The following is a 20,528-nucleotide window of genomic DNA, read 5'->3' on the forward strand; positions in this document are numbered from 1 at the left end:
CTGAATAAAACAAAAATGACTTCTGTTATGAACGTATGGCCGTGGTAAACAAAAGACTTCTGTTGCCAAGGATGTTCACAAAATTTACTTTTGCAGATTCTTTGAAAAATTCCATCGACCTATTCGTCACTCCAAGGTAACCCAAAAAATGAAATGGTTGCTATGGAGATAAAAGCAACAGAAAAACCACCATTTTGAAGAAAAAGGGATTTATTTATTTTTTCATGAGTTTCTCACTTGAAGCTCTAACCAGGGTAGCACGGGCAAAAAGGGAGAGTGAGGGGCCTGTAGCAACCACTCAGCCAGTGAGGGCGGGTCAAAAGGTGCCTGCAGGCCTAACAACGCCGCTCACGCCTTTAGAGAAAGCACAGGTGCGTTTTATGCAGTCCCGCCTCCACAATCTGCCATCAATCAAATCTAGTTTTCCCGTCACTTCAGCTTTGGAACTTGAGACTTAGCAGAGCTCAGGTTCCACATAAACACAGATTTAACCTGCTTGTCTGCATCAAACCAAACAAAATGAATTTTGGCATCAGGGAGGATGAGCTTGAATTACTACTCTGTAAGACAGACAGAGACTTTGGTGCACACTTCACAGAGATCAGATTCTTGCTTTTTTATGTTTTCCAACTTCTATTATTTAATTTCATCTCAAACATGATCAGAAGCTACAAAAAAATCCACTTTTCCTGTGAGAATTTGCCTCATTTTTTCATATGCAGCAAAAAACATGTTGTTTTCTGTTGTTTTTTTCACTGAATGAACGTGATGCTTTGACAGTTTGGGTAAAATATTTAAAGGCAAGGGAATGTCAAGCTAAAGAGGAACGACAGCTTCAACTCCTGATTTGCTGCGGATGAAGCCAAAAGTATGTGAAGGCATTTTCTCACTAAACTACAACTGAGGCTGGAAAACAGATTCAATCAGGCGAATTGAAAACTGCGTTTTAGTGGAAGTTTGTGCAGAATTTATCCAAAAAAAAAAACTTGTTTTGATAAAAACTGTTCATAATTTGCATGTTTTCTTTCAGTTTTGCGTTCATTGCTCGTTGCAGCTGCTGAAGCTCGAATTCCAAATTATAAAAAAGTTTTAAACAATTTTTTAATTCTTCTTAATTTATCCTTTTTTTCAGCTAAACTTTTTAAAGAAAAATGTGAAGCAACTTTTTGAAGACCTCATTAAGTCAAAAATGAAAGAACGGAAGGCAGGGAAAAAAGCAAATAAATAAAACTCATTAAACCATCAAATGTTGAGGTGACAAGAAAGAAAATAATGTTGGTTTAAAAATAGATTGTTGTAATTAGTCAACATGGAGCAGATCAGAAGCAAATTATTGTTAAAAAAAACAATTTATTGACATCGTAATTACCAATTTTTGTGCCTCCTGCGTTGAAAACTGTTAGGATTACAACAAAAAAAGGTTAAATTTGTTTTTCTAAATTACTCTTTTACAGATTAATTAAAGCTACATAATTCACGATATTTGCAATATCCAACATAAAGCCAGGCGCTACAAAAATGCTGTTAACACACACAAAAAAACAAGTAGAGTTCACTCTTAACAGATAAACAAGAAATAACAAATAAAGTGCTCAGCTCAGCTTTAATAGAAAGTTACACTGTGACACCATGTGTGGATGGTGTTTCAATCCATAGCTTTCACAGGAAATAAAGTGAGTCCATAAGAAACTTTTTGGGGACACAGAAGAGAATCTTCTCTGTGGTCAGTGTCTCCAGCTGTTGAAAGAGAGTCATTTTTAGGATGTGACAGGGAACTTTTTTTTTTTAATCATTTTGAGGATCCAAAGCCTTTAAGTTCCCTATAGACAGCAGTAGACCTATTGGTTCTGGTGGACTTTTTCTATAAATTATGTTCAAATGATAGATCTTAGGTGAAGCTGCTTCTGAATATACTCTAAAACAAATGATTTAAAAGGCCTATTTTGGGTTGCTTAGACCTTAGTCGTGCGTCAAATTTGCCTCGGCCACCTCTCTTTAGCCGTGCAGCGAATCCGCTGCTCAACGCCTGTCCAAAAATGTTTTCATGATCTTGACGTCCCAGACGTGTGTTATGTTTTCAGCCCGATTGCTGCGTGGAGTGTTGACTGTGGGTATCTCATTTTCAATGCATGGAAGCCACGGGTGATGTTGAGCGATCAGCTTTAGAGTTCTACAAAAAATGTAGTAGTAATGTTATTAATGCCTGAGTTCATGAGATCATTCAGAGATTCTCCCGGTACCGTGACCTTCAGTCTTGCTGCAGGAGCTGCATCTGAATGACGGCTGCTTCCGCTGTGTTTCTGTGTTCTGTGACCCAATTTGAAGACTTGCTGTCCCAGACGGGAAAAATAAAAATAAGAAAAAATTAGAGGATCTCTTTATTATTGTCTTCATATAAATAACAAAAATATCACAAGGTTCAGCAGGTCCGAGCAGGCTGCCTCACCATGCCGCAACGGCTCGTTGTCTGACCGCCAGTCAGCCTCCCGGGGCAGGTGTGACGGGCGTGCTTGTTCAAGCCTCATGGGCCTTGCAACAGGCAGCAAACCTGTCCAGGGTGAAACCCCCTTCACCCAATATTAGTCGTGAATGGTTTTGGTAACCCCATCGCCTGAAAAGGGATACAGCGGATGGATGGAAGTTCAGGACGAGAACCCTTGCATCGTTCCATTGTACTGGATTTGTATGTCACTCACTGACCAAGTGACTGAAAACGCCACATTACCAAAGTTCAGTCCCTAATTGTCGCCAAAGATCAAATATTTGAACTTTCGCTGCACCACATCGCTTAAATGTTTTGCTGCCGGAATGCTGTGCTGCGCCCATTGCTGAAATCGCACTGCAGAACCTCAGATTGTATCTGCGCCATTAACTTAACATTAAATCTGGCCGCCCCCCCAAAAAAAAAAAATCTGGCCGCCCCTCACATGTTCGGTGTGACAGCAGCCTTTCGCCAAACTTTAGTCATTAGTACGGCACGCATGCTGGCTGATTGATTGGTCTACGGCCTTGAAATTTTGTGCAGACCCCCTGTGTACAGATTTGCCTATTTTTTTTCCCCATGGACAGCTTATATCGAAATGTAAAGGTAATTGTAACTTAGGCCAAACTGAGAGTCTACGGGTTCATGTTGTGTTTCAGTTTCCCTGCAAAGGCGACTGAGTTAAAAAGTCTCACTTAAATAAGCAAACTATCAAATGTCCGTCCCGCGTTTATGGCTTAGGATTCATTTATATCCACACCACATTCAGCTGCGTTTGCTAACATTTTAGACTCGTATTAAATTGGTTCTCTTATTGGAAGAAGGATCTCCATGTCTGTGAGGACTGGCTTTAGCAGGATCTGACCTTTTAAAGCAGAAAACCTCATTCCTGCTGTTTTATGAAAACACTGAATTGACCGGGGCTTTTCGGCATAATGCAGGATAAAAAACACTTTGAGGTGATCAAGACTCCCATATTCTATTATCTTTCTGCTTTGGATCAAATGCGTCCAGTTTTAAGACATCGACTGCCCACGCCGTCTGCGATGGCTCGGCTGGCGCAGCGGTGCCGAATGTCACAGCGAATGGAGTCACAGAGGAGTCAAAGAAGACGGAGGAGAGCCAAGATCTGACATGTTGGTGTAAACCTGGTCCTTCTATACTCTGGAGGGCATTTTGGACTCAAGTAGAAGCAGAACGGAGTCTCCCAACTGTGTTTTTGGAGCTTCTGGTCCCGATCATACAAAACAAAAACCAATCCAGGACAATATCTTTGAAACAGCTATTGTATATTTATTTTTTTAACTTTTGTGCTTTCGAACGACAATTTTTTAACTTTTTCTTTAAAAAATGGACATAAATATCATCTTTTCCTGGGAAATGTGGACTGTCTAATGATTTGCGGCTGAACCACATTGACAATCTTCAAGTTTTGGTCCAGCAGCTTCGGTTTTCTCATCCTTTTGGCATCGCTAAGCCTTTTGGTAAACCACTGGCAGACGAAGCTCAGCAGGATATCCCGTCTAATCATCACTTCCCAGAATCCAACCTCCCCTCAGGAAAACAACTCACCCCCATAATCTTTGAGGAAGATGTATTGAGTCTTAAAAGACAGAAAATCGATACGTTTCCCGTTTTTTTAGGTAAACAAAACTGCCTAAAAATGAAAAAAATAAAAAATTCAGCCTAGCTTCCACTGTACAGTGATCTATCGCAGACTGTACCCTTTCTGCCGAAAGGCTGCGTGAAGCTAAGAGATGGAAATGAGTGATAGAAGTCTAAAGATTACTGAAGGAGGGGGGCGAAAGAAGAGAAGGGAAGGGGATGGAACAGAGGGGATATCAGTGCCTTTAGGCTCCAGCTGAAAGGATGATACCCCGATGGAGAGATAAGAAACAGAGGGAATAATAGGAGAAAGAGGACGCTGGAAACAAAGAGAGTGGCTGAAGAGTGAAAGAGAGGCTGAAAACGATACCCACGTTGGTTTTCAAGAGGAGGAGAGGAAAGCAGCTCCTGCAGATTTGGAGATGAAGAGATAGTGATTGAGGTTGGTGCATGAATGCAGGCTGGGTGGAGGAAAGTATGGATTGATATTGACGCCCTGTCAAAGACTAACTTTTGTATTTTGATCCTAGAAGTCTGAGAGGCTGCAGCATCAACCTCGCCTGAACTCACAGCAAGGAAAGAGGGTGTAGACTGGTGTGGGAGAAGTGAGATGCCTTCAAGTCTCACTGTGTCACAAACTATTAGTTAAAGCAGTGGAAGTGAAATAAATGAAGTGGCCCACTGAGTGGAAGCTACTTTGGTATGCAGAAGTGGGGCTTAATCAGCAGACACGCAGTTTTTAGAAAAACATAAACAAGGCGACTGGGGGGAATGACACAAATAAGTGCTTGGAACATTTTAATGGTTGAATTATCACGAGTTTTACATGCATGGAGAAATGCGTCCCATTGGTTCCAGGATTAAGCATGACGCGCACAGCTGGGACCAGACTGAAGATGTTGCTGGGAGCGTGTTCCGCTTGTCTAGCAGGGTTCGTCTGCGTCTGGCCTTGAGCCAGCGCTCGCAGCCCCCACATGCCGAGCCGCACGCCGCAATGTCACATCACACAAACATTTCCCCGAAGCCGGGTCTACATCAGACAAGCTCCCTCCCAAAGCTATATTCATCCAGCTCAACCCGCAGCCCACGCCGTGTCACCCGCTATGTGTGCAGCCGCCTCACGAGGATCCTTCACACCAACAGGATTCTGCTCCTTCGCTGTGCGGCTGAGGCGCGGGGTTGAGCTGAGCTGAGCCGGACCAGGCATCTGCTTAGATCGAGCCACTTGTCGCTGGCATGGGCCGGCTCTCTGAGGACCTCTTCTTCACCTCTGCCAAAGCAAAACAATGGGAGGAAGAGACCAATCTAAGATGATAAGTCACCATCAGGACTGGTGCATTCCTTTCTGGCTCGTATGGAGATGTAAGGAGAGGCAAGATTGAAAGAGGAGCTCCAGCTCCAGCTTTGTGGCACTTTGTCATGAGCTGCTGGCAAGAGCCTGAAGGGAAGGCAGACAGAGAGAGGGAGAAGAGAGGTAAAAGGAAAATAGACAAGCCCTCAGGAAGAGGCACACGGAAGGAGCAGAATCAATGCTTGTACTCCTCAATGCGGAGAAGTGACCATCACGAGCAGCATGACCAAGCAGTTATTGGATCATCTGTCTAATACAGTGTCACTCCAGCTACTCGAAAAGGAGTTTAGGCTCTTTGATTTCGCCCCGAAGCCAGCAGAGCTGGAGGTGTCCTTCTAAATGTACTGGTTTTCTTCCCCCTCCGAGGAAAAGCCGTGGTCCCTAACCCATGACAAAAAAAAAGACACAAAGTGTGTTCCATGATGTCCATGTTCACACCATTTCTTAATCCACACTCAAACAAAATCTAAAGTCAGATATATATTTTTTTACGTTTAGATATTTAAAATAGTAGTTGTCTTTAGCTCCTGGTTTGTCTGGTAACTTCTTTTTTTTCTTTTACTTTAATCAATGGTCCCCAGCCCCCAGGCTGAGGATTTGCACAAAGCTGCATAAAAAAGAAAAAAAAAAAAAAAACACAATCTTTATATATAATCTTGTTCTGAAGGAAGTTTTATTTTGGTAAACAACTGGATTCTGTCCACCACATCCGACTCATTCCTGACTCATGTCAAGTCGCTCGGTCACCTGACTGTGCCATTCTTAAAACGCCTCAATGGAGAGATAAGATGAAAAAAAAATGGTTGAAAATCTATTCTGTTTGAAAAATTGTGTCTGAAGTTAAGGGGAACAATAGAGGAAACAGAGCCATCAACTTCAAAATAAATGAAAGCTGCATTTAACAGACAAAAACCAGGAGGCTTTCCTCCAAATATGGATTTATTGTGACAGTTGTTCTCACAGACCATAATATTATTGTCTAATATTACAAGGATGCTGCTAATAAAGTTGTACAAACAGTGGATTCATGTTTATGAATTAACAAAATAATAGTTTTAATGACCTTTGGTTGAATGCATTTGACTCTTTAGCTTCAACTATGACCTATATGGGTTAAGGGAAAATCTACGTTACATTTGAACGGTTTCTACGTGAAGTCTAGTGGCCTGAAAGAGGTTGGGGATTCAGATTTTATTAGTTAAATAATTGAAAGCACACAACCAAGCTAAACAAAAAAATAACCATTTAAATTAAAAAAAAAATTAAATGTTTTATATGTATGTTCTGGCTTGTCTTATTACTTCATTTTTGTCTAGTAAATAAACTTTAATTAATTTTGTTTATTTATATTTATTTTTTAACTTTAGTAAGTATCTCTCCTTTACCTTCTTACTTACAAATATTTTTTTTTAATTTTTTCTTTCTTTTTTATTTGCAGTACACTTTTTTTTTTACTTTACTTTTGTTAACTTACTCATGTATATGTTGTTTTTTTTCACTGACATGATGGCATTTTCCTGGTTTCCTCAACATAACCCCCCATAACACACGCACCCACACACAAAAAACTGCATAATTCTGCTGTTCCTCAAAACTTTTTCAGTGTTCTGTCTGCTTCAAATAAGTGTGTATTTTGCTCTAAACAGAAAATAGCTAGCTGTGAATTATTTGGGTGCCAGTTTTTTTTTTGGGGGGGGGGTTATATCTTACTGCTGAAGTCTGACAAAATGAAAAAAAAAAAGTCTGCAAGACCGTTTAAAAAAAAAAAGCATTTATAATTACCTTACGCTGCATAACACACTTTCTGTTAAAATAACTGGAATTTCCCTTGAAGCATTTCTAAATCAGTAAACATAAACCAAAAAACGCAACATCTGCACTCTTTTTCCATAGCAACACATTTAATGAAATCTTCTGCAGCAACACAAGAGTGTGCAACTGAAAAATGAGCACAGTGGAAACAAAACTGAACTTTAGTTCCACTTAAGTATGTTTTTACACCTGAGTTATTTAAAAAGTGGCAAGCTTATGTCACAAGATTTATTATAATTATTATTATTGTATTTGATTATAATGACTAATTGTGTTTGGAACTTATGGAAATATTTTTTCTTGTATCCTTTGCATCCTTTCGAGTTTTTTTCTAATTTTGTTTTTACAGGAAATTAAGATAGCTGTTGCTTTTTTTTTATTATTTATTTTTTGCTTTTAGTGTACTGTTACTCATTCTATTTATTCCATTTACAAAAGTATCTTGTCAAAAAAAGATTTAAGAAAAAGACTTTGAATGTCAAAGTGCTATCCATTTTTGTAGTTTTCAATAATTATTCAAGTTGGATTTTCATTGATTCTCTTTCACTGCGCTGTCTGCTGACGTGAAGTGAGACGCTGCGAGGTGCCGGCGGGAAACCTCAGAGCTCAGCCTGTCATATGCTGCTGCAGCTTCAGCCAATATTGCTCCTAGAATAAAGATGAGCGCGACATTTCTGCAAAAATCAGCCAAACAAGACGTGGCCCTGACATGATAACAAGCATCGCCTCCCTGCAGGTGAAAATAGGAATCATAAGCAACACAAATGATCAGTTACTTATCTGTGGTCGTCAGGACAGCCGTCATTCCATGTTCAAACGGGAGCTAATGACGAGCGAAGCCCTTCTGCTCAATTAAAGGACTGGTAGTCTGAACTTTGGGACAGCTCTGCGTCAGCCTGCTGCTTCTTCACTGTCTTTTCAGTCATGATGGTTGATGTGTGACAAAAGCTGTGGCTGCCAGCCCACTCACCATTCTGCAGAATGGTTTTCAAATATTAATTGGAATATTCAAAATAACCCTTCCGAGCGTCCCGAAGTACTGCCTGCAGACGTTTGAAATAATGACACCTTGAATGTATTTTGCTGTTAGCCAGACTGGAACCAGGAGGAGGCCGATGTTATTTAGCTGTTTTCAGACTAAATCTAGGCTGTAGTGACGATCACTTTGGGAGATTGACTACAAAATTAATTCATCTCATGAAATCTGTTAAAAAAAAAAGGTTTAAAAGTGTCAGAATACATGGTGGGAAGAAAAACAGCAGAGAAGAACAAAAGAATGACAATGGGGTTTGACGGAGAGAAACTATAAAGGAAGGTGGGTTTGCCAAAACGAGCAGCGGCTGTGGTGATCAATGTAAACCAGCTCAACCAATTTAAACTGACAAAGACGAAAATCAAACCCAAACCGCTTCACCAGCTCCAATTAAAAAGAAAGATGGTTGACTTTATCTGAGCTGCCTTTGGGTGCTATGGGAACCAGCTGTACACACAAGAATGTTAGACTACTTTACAAGGATTTGCATGGTTAGGTGAACTGTGGCAAAAACCGTCAACAATTTACGTTTTATTTTGAAAATCCCAAAGGTTCTTTTTTTAGTATTCTTTTTAGCTTTACCTCCTCATTAAAACTTTTTTATGTAAATATACAGCACATTAACAAAAGAACTGATTTCACCATAATTGCTGCAGTTAGCTTCCTGTGCATCTAACACAGTAACACATGCCCACTATGACCCTACTCAGTGACTGGTGTCCATTCTGTAGAGGCCTCTTGTTTTTAAAATTTCCTTTATAGATAGCAACAAATGAGAAAATATATAGTTATTTTATTCAAAGCTCAATGTTTTATGATGTTGGTCAGTTTCCTAATCATTAATAATGATGGCAAGACGATATCCCATGAAGCACTGAAGCGTTCCATTAAATCGCTCCATTCTAGAGCTGCAGCTTTAAGGTACATGATTTTCTCCATTGCGCCAACAAGTAGACAAAAACTACAGGAAGAGGGATGATAAAATGTTCACCTTTCACCGGATCCCTTCAAGCTAATGAGCTTTTACCGAGTTACACAGGTGGTTGGCCCAGGTGGATGCCCTTCCCGACACAAACCTGAATTTTATCAGGGGGGAACCCAGATTTGGGCCTCCTTTTGGCTACATAGTTAGGCAGTAACGTTAAGGGCCTTGCCCAAGGACACACTGGACAGAGCTCATCGTACCCCCTGGGATCAAACCCTGGTTCCCCATGTACCAACCCTAAGGTTTTGTTCCCCCCTAAATCTCCAAACTTTCTCCAAACTCTCACTGACCGCAGCTCTCCATCAACCCCCCCCCCGTCCCCTGAATGAAGCATGAGGGATTCATATCAACTGTTCACACTCATGGCACAGTCCAAACCACCTCCTGAATTAGTCTCGTGGTACAGCCGGTCAGTGAGGCTTATGAGGTCCTCCTTTTGAGCCCCAGACTTCAGCTACCTACACACCGGGTATGTGGCGCAGGTTCAAGAACACGCTAAAAACAGGTTCTTTAACACATCGTTTTGCCCATGGTGTTCACACTGGACAAGCAGGGAGGGGCTTCTTCTTCTTTTGCTAACGCCTACTAGCACATGTCCGCCACTTGCAGTTGGAAGAGTCTTGGTGCTAAATTTATCCGTCGTGATCAATTTTCAAACGGCTGGCACTTCCGTAAAGTAAAAGGGACGCTACCCACATGTCACTACCAAATCCAAGTTCCTGATTGGTCAAAGGTCAACCTGGTCAAATCTGCTACAGATGTTCAATATATGTGGAACCCGAAAAAGGTTGTGGAAACTTGCGTAGCTCCACGTAAACGAAAGAGTTTTGCAATTTAGTTTGAGGCAAAAGATCGACCAATATTGCTCGTCATTTTTGATGCACCCGTAATGTTAGGTTGTGGGTATGAGGGGCTGTAAGCTGGCGGGAAAGCGTGTAAACAGAGAGCTCTCAGTAATTCAAAAAAGTGGTCTTTGCCAACAGTCCCGCCCAGAACTCAGAGGCGAAATTCTAATGAACTACTGCCACTCTGCAGAAGCTATGTTTTGGCTAATTTTGGCTGATGATAATCCTAATTAAAGGTCCACTGGGAACACTTTTAGAACAGCTCAATAGATGATCGGAGTGGGTCTTGAAAGTGGTGTCTTTTACATTTCCGATGCATGCATCCTGCAGATTTGAGCATCAGTTAACACATTGACACAGAAAACATTCAAGCTTTTGATGACAAAGCACTACAGTTCACTCTTGTGTTTCTGTTTTGCTCTGGTTAAATGTGCCGCCCTCTCACTTAATCAGGCATGTTGATTAAGCCTCTAATTTGCAGCAGTGGAAAGGAGGAGCAGATAGGGGGGAGTATTTTACATAATAGGAGTGAGTCATTGCCGAGGATTACAGTGTGTTTCTGTTTTACATTACTTCATTAGGGCTCCCTCAGATAACCTTTCATTTCTCATTATGAATTTTCGTTTTATCCGCGCCCGTGTCTAAGCTGCTGTCGACAATGTGCAGCGCGATGGCAGAAGCCCGTGAAGAGACAGCTCCCCTACAAGTGGAGGTCCACGTGATTAAGCGGCAAGCCACAAGAGGCTGGGCTTTACAATGAGGCTTGAACAGCTGACAAGCACTTGAAAGCTGCGCCACAAATCACAGACAATGTCCTTTCATTTGTGGCAGTTAAAAAAGTGAAATCGGTTAAAAACAATAAGCTCTGATTTTAATTTTCAAACATTGTTTCTGACTCTGAATCATTAAACTTCAGGATAATGTCAGCGTTCTTACAGGCAGCTGTGCTACAGCTGCTTCTTACAACCACACACCACAGTTTCCTTGAGCAAGACCTTCAACCATCACTTGCTCTCCTTGACACACTGGCTTCCTCCTTGGCCACTTGTTACCACTTCAAGTATCAGCAGAGAAATTTCAATCGATGCTAAGCAACTTCTAATATTACTTTCAACTGCAAACAGGTAAGATCAAGAGCATTTAGTTCAGTTAAAACACATACATCCCTTGGTTTTTGAAATGTGTGAATGAGCAAATACTTTATTCTGTTAAAATATGCCCAAGGTTAAGGCTGTACCCTTTCTCCGTTTTGAGTGATCTCATACATGTTAATTTTTCATTTACTTATTCGGTTTTCAACATGACTTTCATTCACTTTAAATTCAGTTTCTAACCAAAGTGCCTATTCAAAACCAAGGTTATCTGAAGGCGCCACTTAAAAGGCAATAAAAAAACATTACTCAGAGCTTAAATAGTTGCAATTGTTATGATCCAATTCATTCCAGATCATTCCAAAAAGGTCAGATTGTTAAATTGTTGCATCACGGTGGCTTGTATGAGGGACCGACAGATTAGAGCAAAGGGTTGTCTGTACATTTCCAGTACTGAGAATAGAACATTTAGACCTATGTATCCTTCTAATGAATTGCATGGAAGGATGTCAAGGTTCAAAGTATCTGCTTTCTAAAAGTATATTTGAACTGTTTGTCAGTAAACAGACACGCATGCATATTACAATAGACTCGAAGCAACTCATAGCAAGTCAGTCACAGAGGTTAAAGTGTCATGGCTGTTGGTTGCACAATTTTTGATGGAATTATGTGGTTTGTTGTGACAGAGTTGAGTCTTGGTCAGATGCACCACTATGGGGGTTGACACAGTTTTTCAGTTGTCCGGGCCAGGGAAGGGTTGTAGAGAGGAGGGTTTGCAGCTCAAGGTGAGCGCAGGTGTGTGTTGCTGTTCACTTAAGGATCATACAAACACCTCAAGGGACGTCATGAAAATGGAACGTACCATTTTTGTACACCTGGTAAGTGTATCAGGGAGTTTTCATGAGGCAAATGATAATTGCGTACACTCATGACATATAGACATTGATTAAGGTTCAACTTCTGGCCCCTAACCGTGCACGAATGCAACATGTATAGGGTGTGCAGGTGATAAGTAGGTGCCTTAGGATGCCAACACAAACTACGCTTCAATTGTGTAATATCCTCATTTTGTCCGAATACACAGAAGTAGGCGCTTATCACATGAACAGCATTAATAGGCTTCTCCTGCAGTGCACAGGACTTGGCAGGGTTAAAAAAAATGAAATATCCATATGACGTACATTCCGTCTCTCCTACTTCACTTACTGTAGCGTGTTGTATAAGGGTTTTCTACGACATGTTGCCCACAGCATGCCTGCATGAACTCTATGGGCTCACTGAGTGGTCTACAACCCTGGTATTTTGTGTGGAACACGTGTGCCCCGTCTGGTTTTACCCATTTGTCTGCCTGCAAACAGCCTGTACTGTATTTATGAAGGGCAGTTGACTAAAGCTACGGTGGCCCTGAAGTGCAAATCACATCAACAAATTACCAGACGCAAAAACATTTTAAAGATTACACGGACAATTTAAAAAGCAAAATAAAAAGTATTTTAAAAGGCAGAATTACACTTTAGAAAAAGAAAAAAAAAATCCAGAAACCAAATCTTAAAAAACAAAACAACTAAAAACATTTCAGAAAACAAAAGCAATTTCCAGAAAACCAAATGAACTGTTAAAAAATGAAACACGAGAAAACAGAAAAATTTAGGTATTTTGGGACATTGCTAATTGTCAGGTGACATCCAGTATTGCTTCATGCCAGATAATTTTCAATTAAATTGATGGACAAATATTATCATCTGGTGAGTTCCCATAGCTTTGACCGTTTCCAGTTTTTTTATTGTGCAACAAATGCTGGATTTTATCAAATATATTGTGGTTCAGTTCACTTTATCCAAAAGGCGCTAGTTGACAATAAAGGTTGAAAAAAAACAATAAAGGTTGACTCAAAGCAAAAAAACTAAAGCAGAGTTTTTTTAATTATGATCGCAGCAGTCTAACGGCCTTTATAAGCAACTATCAGATTCCATCAAAGGCTTGTCAATGTTTTTATGTCCTCACCGAACAAAAATAGACTTATCATTGGTTATCTAAGGAAGCCTTTGACTAGTGATTCTCTGCTAAGTTACTGTGATGCTGAAGGATTTGCATGGAGGTTTTCACCTCATTAAAAGTCTTTTTTTTTTTTTATTATCAGCTCCAGAGTCTCCAGAGCAGAAACCAGAGCTGACTCTTTTTTTTTCTTCTTACTTCCAACTAAACTCTTTGGTGGGAAGATAAAAAGATAATCTGTACAACTCAAAAACCAACATGTGACTTTTTGCTTAATTTAATACAACAGATGGAAAAGGAGGACATTAATAACACAGAAGATGTTTATTTTTGACTGCTGATAATCTGTACAGTATCGTAAAGACCATATGGACGGTGATTATTTGTTTATTCCACAACAAAGATGGAATGTGCAGGGTTTTGTCCAATTTGCCTAAGGGGCTTCCAAAACAAGCCCCCCCCCCGCCCCCCCCCCCCCCCCCCCCCCAGTTTTTTTTTTTTTTTTTTTGCTCAGCTATTACATAAACATTTGATTTTGGAACGAACTCAAATGTGATCAAAGCATTTAGTCAATATCTGAATCAGAGAAAAAGTTCTTACAGACAAAACTCCTTTATCAAATACCCCAAAAACGCCTTTTTCAAAGTAAGTCTGGTTTCTGTCAGTTCAGATCATTTTGACACACAAACAAGCAAACCCTTTCAGGTTTGTTTAATTAAATTATTTCTGAATAAAGTTGTCAAAATTAAGCAGCTATGACAGGACCTTTTTCAGTTTGCCAAGCTTTGTTGTTGATGGTTTTTGCTTTGGAGCCCCAGCTTCAAGCAAACGCCACGCTTTTCTGCTTCATGGCTGGAGGACTATTTTGGTTTCTCTGGGGTGTTTGTAATTGTCACCCTCCATCACCACCACCACCCCCCACTCCTCCCCCATCGCGCAGGCTTAATTGCAATCTGTGGGGAGTGATGAATTTGGACACCAGACACCAAACATGAGCTGCTCGCGAGTCTGAACTGGCATATTAAAAATCTGCTGGAGTTTCTGCAGGGTTAGACTGACATCGCAATGAATTTGTTAAAAGCCACAAAAGAGAAATCTATGGCGCTGCCCCTATTATGGATTAGATTAATGCGCCAGGCCTGTCATCTTTTGTGCACAGTCTGCCATAATTGAAACTTCAGGCTTTTAAATTTTCTTTTAATTGTCTCATAAAATGCTCAGCCCGTGCCCGGATCATTATGGCCTGCCTGCTGCAGATATTAGCGGGTGACCGTGTGACTTTCCATCAAGGAATTTGAATGATAAATATTTATTTGTGTACGCAACGCTTGCCTTAAATTATCAGCCTTTAAGCTGCTTTTTTTCCCTCCTAGAAAAATGAGTTTTCTCACTTTTGCTGCAACAATAAGAAGCAATTAATTCTATGGGTGTAAGAAATGAGATCGCTTAAAGAGGAAGTGGATTAAAGTGTTGCTGACTTTGAAAAGACATGAAAACTCAAGCTGTTTAGCAAAACAAGAAATGTGTGTTTGTTTGCCAAACCCAAACAGGAAAAGGATGTTAAAGACACACTCTGATGACAAATCATGTTTTTTTGTCTAATACATCAAAGAATTGACAGAAATTTGACATTTATTTTAGAGTTAAGAGGTTTATTAAACCCTTTGAGGAAATCCACAAAAACATTCTGAAATATACATAGTATTATTTATGATCTGTTGGGTAATTTGGTAAGTTTTGCTTAAATCAATGTTAATTTAAGATGCAAAAATATTGAAATGTTCAGGAATAACGCTCCTATTTACCCACTGTCTCAAATTTGATCTGCACATGTTTAACATGGTGTAACTGTGGTATAAATACCTACGTATGAACACATGTTGTGTTCCTTTAATACAGCAAGGAGTTATATACAATGCAGAATAGATTTTTGGAGTTTTTAAGTGTTTTATGGTTTCTCACAAAAAAATCCCCAAAGTGGCAGTTTGCTCTAGTCACGTTTTTCTGAGTATTTCTCTAAAAGCCTCCACTCTGATCACCAGCCCCTCCTAGGATGAATGGGTTTTCACATTGTGACATCACAAAGTGGGCAACAGCCCCTTCCGGGAAGAGTCTGCACTGCCAGCTCCGCCCCCAGGCACACACACACACACACTTTTATAGTGGGTGTGTGTGTTAGCCTCTATAGTGTTCCAAAGATAATATAGTATCGTTTACATGGATATAGTTTACAAAGAATAGCATGATATAGGCCCTTTAAGGAAACTTTCGAGCACGCTAATGAGATGGGGGCTCAGAAATTGTTTATCAAATATTATATGAGGTTAAGATGTTCTTGTGACATTTTTTTCATGATGGAGGGCGTATATGAAGAACATTAAGCCTAAAATTGAGTTGCAAACGGTTGATTAACGATCTGAATGATCGTTAATCAACAGTGTGCAACACAATTTTAGGCTTAATGTTCGTGAGTTTTCAAAATGTCTCTTAAAAACATCTAATTTCAGGACCCCTTGTCTTTCCAAATCATCTGAATCTCAATATCCCTTCGCTTTATGTTCTTAAATCATATTAGGTCACTTGCGGCCATATTTGTCATATAGGTCTCATTTGCATTTCTGAGTATTTCTTTATTCAAATCATTGTGAATCAGGACCAAACGAAAAAAATGGAGTTGGAAAAAGATGGTATTTGTGATGAAGAAAATACACAAGGGGGGGCACGAACTCAGCCCCATTCTGATGCATCAATTTGTAGACAAATAGATTCATTTATTAGTTTGTGGAAGGAATAATGGCCGACATATAGTGTGCATTTTCAAAAATGAGCGCATGCCATGGAACTGTCCGACGCGATTTCTGTTAATGAACACTTCGAAGGCCAATATCCTGTTTATACCGTGATCACTTACATAAGGAAAAATTCTCAACCAGTTTTTAGTACTCTATTCTTGTTATTTTTTCAGTTTCGATAGCTTTTTTCACAAAAAGCGGACAATTTGTTACATGGTGTTGCTGATTAACCGGCTGAACCGGCGCCGACCTCGACTGCAGCGCAAAAGGAAACCGATAATTATGCTGGTCGTCACAACGGGTTAAAAAATAGCATCAGTTCAGAGAGGAGGTTTATCTCTTACCTACATGTATTTGATGAAGCTAAAGTTTGCTTTAAAGAAGCCAGCGCAGTGATATAGAACATTTATGCTATGTGACTGTAACTTCATTTTCAGGTGTGCAGTATCACTGTGGATTATCACTTTTTAATCCCTCCTGCCATTTGATCCAACTGATCAAATGACATTTTAGGGGTCAGATTTATTTGGACGGCTTCCTGTGAAAGCGTCCTGTTAAATCGTTTCCCTAAAAAGCCCTGAAGTGTTTGGAGAGGCTGCCTTCTGTCCATCACAGGCAGATCTGTTTACTGCTGATAATCTTATCAGATTCATATTCGTTCATCATCTTGTCGCTGCAAATCTCCATCTCTGCGGCTCATCATCCCCATGCGAGGGCTAATCCCAGCCATCACTCATTTTGTCTGTAGGGTTGAAGATCCGTGAAGTGATGATCAACGTGTCCCGGCAGCAGGTGGAGGACTTTCACGGCCCGGAGGACTACTGGTGTTTGTGCGTCGCCTGGAGCCACCTGGGGACCTCCAAGAGCCGCAAGGCAGCCGTCCGGATCGCCTGTAAGCAACTTTGATTCCGGATTGAATTCCCTGTTTCTGCAAAGGTTATTTTTCCTGCCGACCTGCGGCGTGAGGGCTGTTACTACATCTGTCCATATGGGCAGAAGGTCGCACGTGTCACGGACTGACATTTCAGTCTTGCTGCTGTCGTAAATGCAGACTGTTTGTTGTTCTCCCCAGACCTGAGGAAGAACTTTGAGCAGGACCCTCAAGGCACCGAGGTGCCTCTGAATGGCATGATTGTGCTGCACTGCCGTCCCCCAGAGGGAGTGCCGGTGGCTGAGGTGAGACCTGCTTGCACTTCAAACAAGTAACATTTTCTCCTGCGTCGCCTTGAGAGCAGCCGTCATCTGTCTGGTTTACTCGCAGCACAGCTCAGTTTTCATAACCGAGTTTTATTGCTCTCATCTGCCGCATATCAAAGACCCCTCTGCACTCTCACTTCAACCCCGAAGTTGCAGGAATCCTTGGATGGTTTGGTGTTTGTTTCCTCATAACTGAACGCACGTCTCCTCATGTATGGAAAGCAGCCCTGGTATTGACTCTTTAATTTTGTCTGGGAACAGGAAAATGAGGCTGGAGTCGATTGGTGTGCTGTGCCGTTCTCTGATGCTTTGGGCTGTCATGCAGAGGCTCAGCAGGCAGTTATGTCAATATCACACACTCTGTTTCCAAGCTTTGGAGCCTTTCCTTTGGTTAACACCACGGCCTGTTATCCATACGTATGAGAAACGGGCTGAACGGGCTGGAACCAGGGCATTGGGGCTTCCGTCTGGATTGCTATTATTGTACTTTTATCTGATACGCAAAGTTTGAGATGCTGAACGTGCATAAAAAATAAAAAAAAATCACTAAAATCATCAGCAGACCTTAGGCCTGTCGACCCTTTTTTTTTTTTTTTTTAAAAGTAGAATGCACAACCCCATCCCTCTAAGATTGTTGTCATGGCAACAGTGCATGTTTAGGTTCTGTGAACATACTAAAATTCAGTTTGAAAGAGATGATGCAAACGCTCTGATGCTCAGACGATGGTAAAAAATATTTTCTTCATCGGGGAGATAGGTTTCTGATTCGCCTAAATTCCTGGTGATTGAACCACAGACATTAAACCAATGGAGTTCTGTGCCTGTCAGCTTTAAAAAATGATCCTCAAAGAGATTTTCTTTCTCATCATGTCAGTAAATAAAACCTCACAACATGTAACCATTTTTTCCCCAAATAATTACAATGACTTTTGTCTTTTTGAGTATCGCTCCTAAAAATTACCAAAAAAAAGTGGCTTAAATGAGGAAGAGCTCCAATGAAAATTGGGTTCTTGGGTTTTTTAACATGTTATTGTGGAATTTTGCTGATGATTGAGGACAGATATTAGGAAAACTGGCTTAAGGTTGTGTTTCTGAGCATTATTTTTGCAAACTGTTATAAATCAGGAGCACCCAAAAAAATACAGTTGGAAAAAGAGCTTATTTGTAGAAAAACTAGCTGCTTCACTCCGTTCTGATGCGTCCATTTGTACACGACTAGATCCATAAACGTCTTAGTCTCCGTGCTGGCATTTGGCTCAAAACTGCTCGCCATGTATTTTGCATCGATAACGTAGGTTGGGGTTGTGAGGGGCTGTAAGCTAGCAGGGGAGAGTGTAAACAAAAGGAAAGATGGAAAAACAGGGGCAAGCTTTTTCAGCACCATGTCCACAACTCAGATGCACATTTAAGAAGTAGCGCTACCGCAGGTCATTCCTCCCCACAGCCATCAGACTGTACAACACTGTGTTACAGTGACACTCCACGGTCCCAGGGTGTTTTTTCATTCACTCATTTATTTATTCATTTTCTTTTGTTGTAGTTGTTGTTTTTCAATTTCAAATAGTTTTTTATTCCTGAACAGTTGTTTGTTTTTGTTTTTGGTGTGAACTTCATTAGTTATTTCTGTATTTTGAAAAAAATTTGTAATATTTTTTTACAGTTTACATGTTTTGCAGACCGCATGTTTTTTACACTTTTGCAGCTGTAATTATTTAATATTTAATATTTATTTCTTTATTTAATAAGAATCTCATTTTTGATAATAATTTTTCATAATAATTTTAGTAATATTTTTAATTATTTAATATAAATGTGATTTGTCAATGTGATGTCCTTTATTGATGTTATATTATATAGATTATTTCTGAATGTCGTGTTGCTGCCACAGATAAATGAAATTTCCCCATTGTGGGATTAATAAAGTCATCTATCTATCTATCTATCTATCTATCTATCTATCTATCTATCTATCTATCTATCTATCTATCTATCTATCTATCTATCTATCTATCTATCTATCTATCTATCTATCTATCTATCTATCTATCTATCTATCTATCTATCTATCTATCTATCTATCTATCTATCTATCTATCTATCTATCTATCTATCTATCTATCTATCTATCTATCTATCTAACTACTGTTGCTCTGCAGAAATAATGGCCTGGAAAATGACTTTTTCCCCCCCCATATTTTTTCTAAAAACTCTATAATCGTGATTGGGATAACTGGGAACACTCTGAACATAAATCAAAAGATGATTGGAGTGGGACTTTAAATGAACTTTGCTGGACTTTAGGGGGGAAAAAACGTTTATTTCACATTAAGTTTAGATGTAACTTAAAATCCTTGAACCTAAAAATGCTGGAAATCCATGTTCCTGAGTTTGAAAAGTTTGAAAAATTATAAAACTACATCATATGTTAGATTCAAAATAGGCTCTGAATATATTTGAGGAGAATTATATGAACCTTGTCTTTGTAGTGATATGTTCTTGTTTAAGTGCATGTTTTGTTGGCACCCTGGGAGACAGTTTGTCACTAAATCTGCACACAACTCTCTTCTTTGTGAGATGAATGTGTTTGCACATAGTCCCCAAGACATAAATAAACTTTAAATATAAAAACTGCATTTTTTTGTACCATAATAAATAGCTTATGTCAGATTGACAGATGCCTTAATTTTTTTTCTTTGTGCAAACCTTTTCCACAAAGAAAAGATTTCATGGCTGCTGCTTTTTCTCCGCACAAACGTGTTGCAGTTTAAAACTGAAATTTAAAACAATTGTTTTAAAATTATGACTTAGATGTATGAGGCTCAAAAATACAACGATCATTTTTTTAAAGTTTATTGCCACATCTGTAAGTCTGCTTTCTTTTTTTGAAGGAACAGAAAATAGATCTAATCGGATGTATGATTAACCTTAACCTAAAGTACAACTCTAATCATGTTTTGATCAATTGTCAAAGTGTTCCCAGTGGTTTGTTTTAATTATGATTATGCTTTTTTTTTTGTCCAAAATCGAAAATCCTGTGTTGTTTTCTAGTTTTCTAGTCATCACTTCACGGATCTTTCTAGTAGACATAGTTTCTGCAGTGCGGCAGGTGTTCCTCAGACATTTACCGCTAAATTGTGGGAGGGGCCATTTGTGCGGAGCAACCCCGCCCCTCCTTGTTGCTGAGAGCTTGGAGCAGGGAGCTTGTGGCTCGCCCAGCTTATTTTCTGCATCACAAGTTATTGTTTTTTTTTTTCCAAAAAGCATTTTTTTTCCCCCTGATATTTACAATAATTTGAATATATTTATATTCAGAAATGCAATTCTAAGCTTAATTTTCCTA

General features: G+C 39.8%; 1 protein-coding gene across 2 annotated transcripts in view; it reads left to right on the forward strand.

Annotated features, from left to right (window-relative positions):
- unc5da (unc-5 netrin receptor Da) overlaps positions 1-20,528 on the forward strand; it is a 302,362-nt gene that overhangs the window by 205,949 nt on the left and 75,885 nt on the right. For both annotated transcript variants that reach the window (XM_011481481.4, XM_078955508.1), the window contains exons 3-4: positions 16,740-16,883; positions 17,064-17,167. In XM_011481481.4, the coding sequence (XP_011479783.1) occupies positions 16,740-16,883; positions 17,064-17,167 (248 nt within the window). The remainder of the gene's footprint in view (positions 1-16,739; positions 16,884-17,063; positions 17,168-20,528) is intronic.

This window comes from Oryzias latipes, chromosome 12 (genome assembly GCF_053564925.1).
Source record: "Oryzias latipes strain Hd-rR chromosome 12, Olatipes_Hd-rR_3.1".
NCBI classification, from domain to species: Eukaryota; Metazoa; Chordata; class Actinopteri; order Beloniformes; family Adrianichthyidae; genus Oryzias; species Oryzias latipes.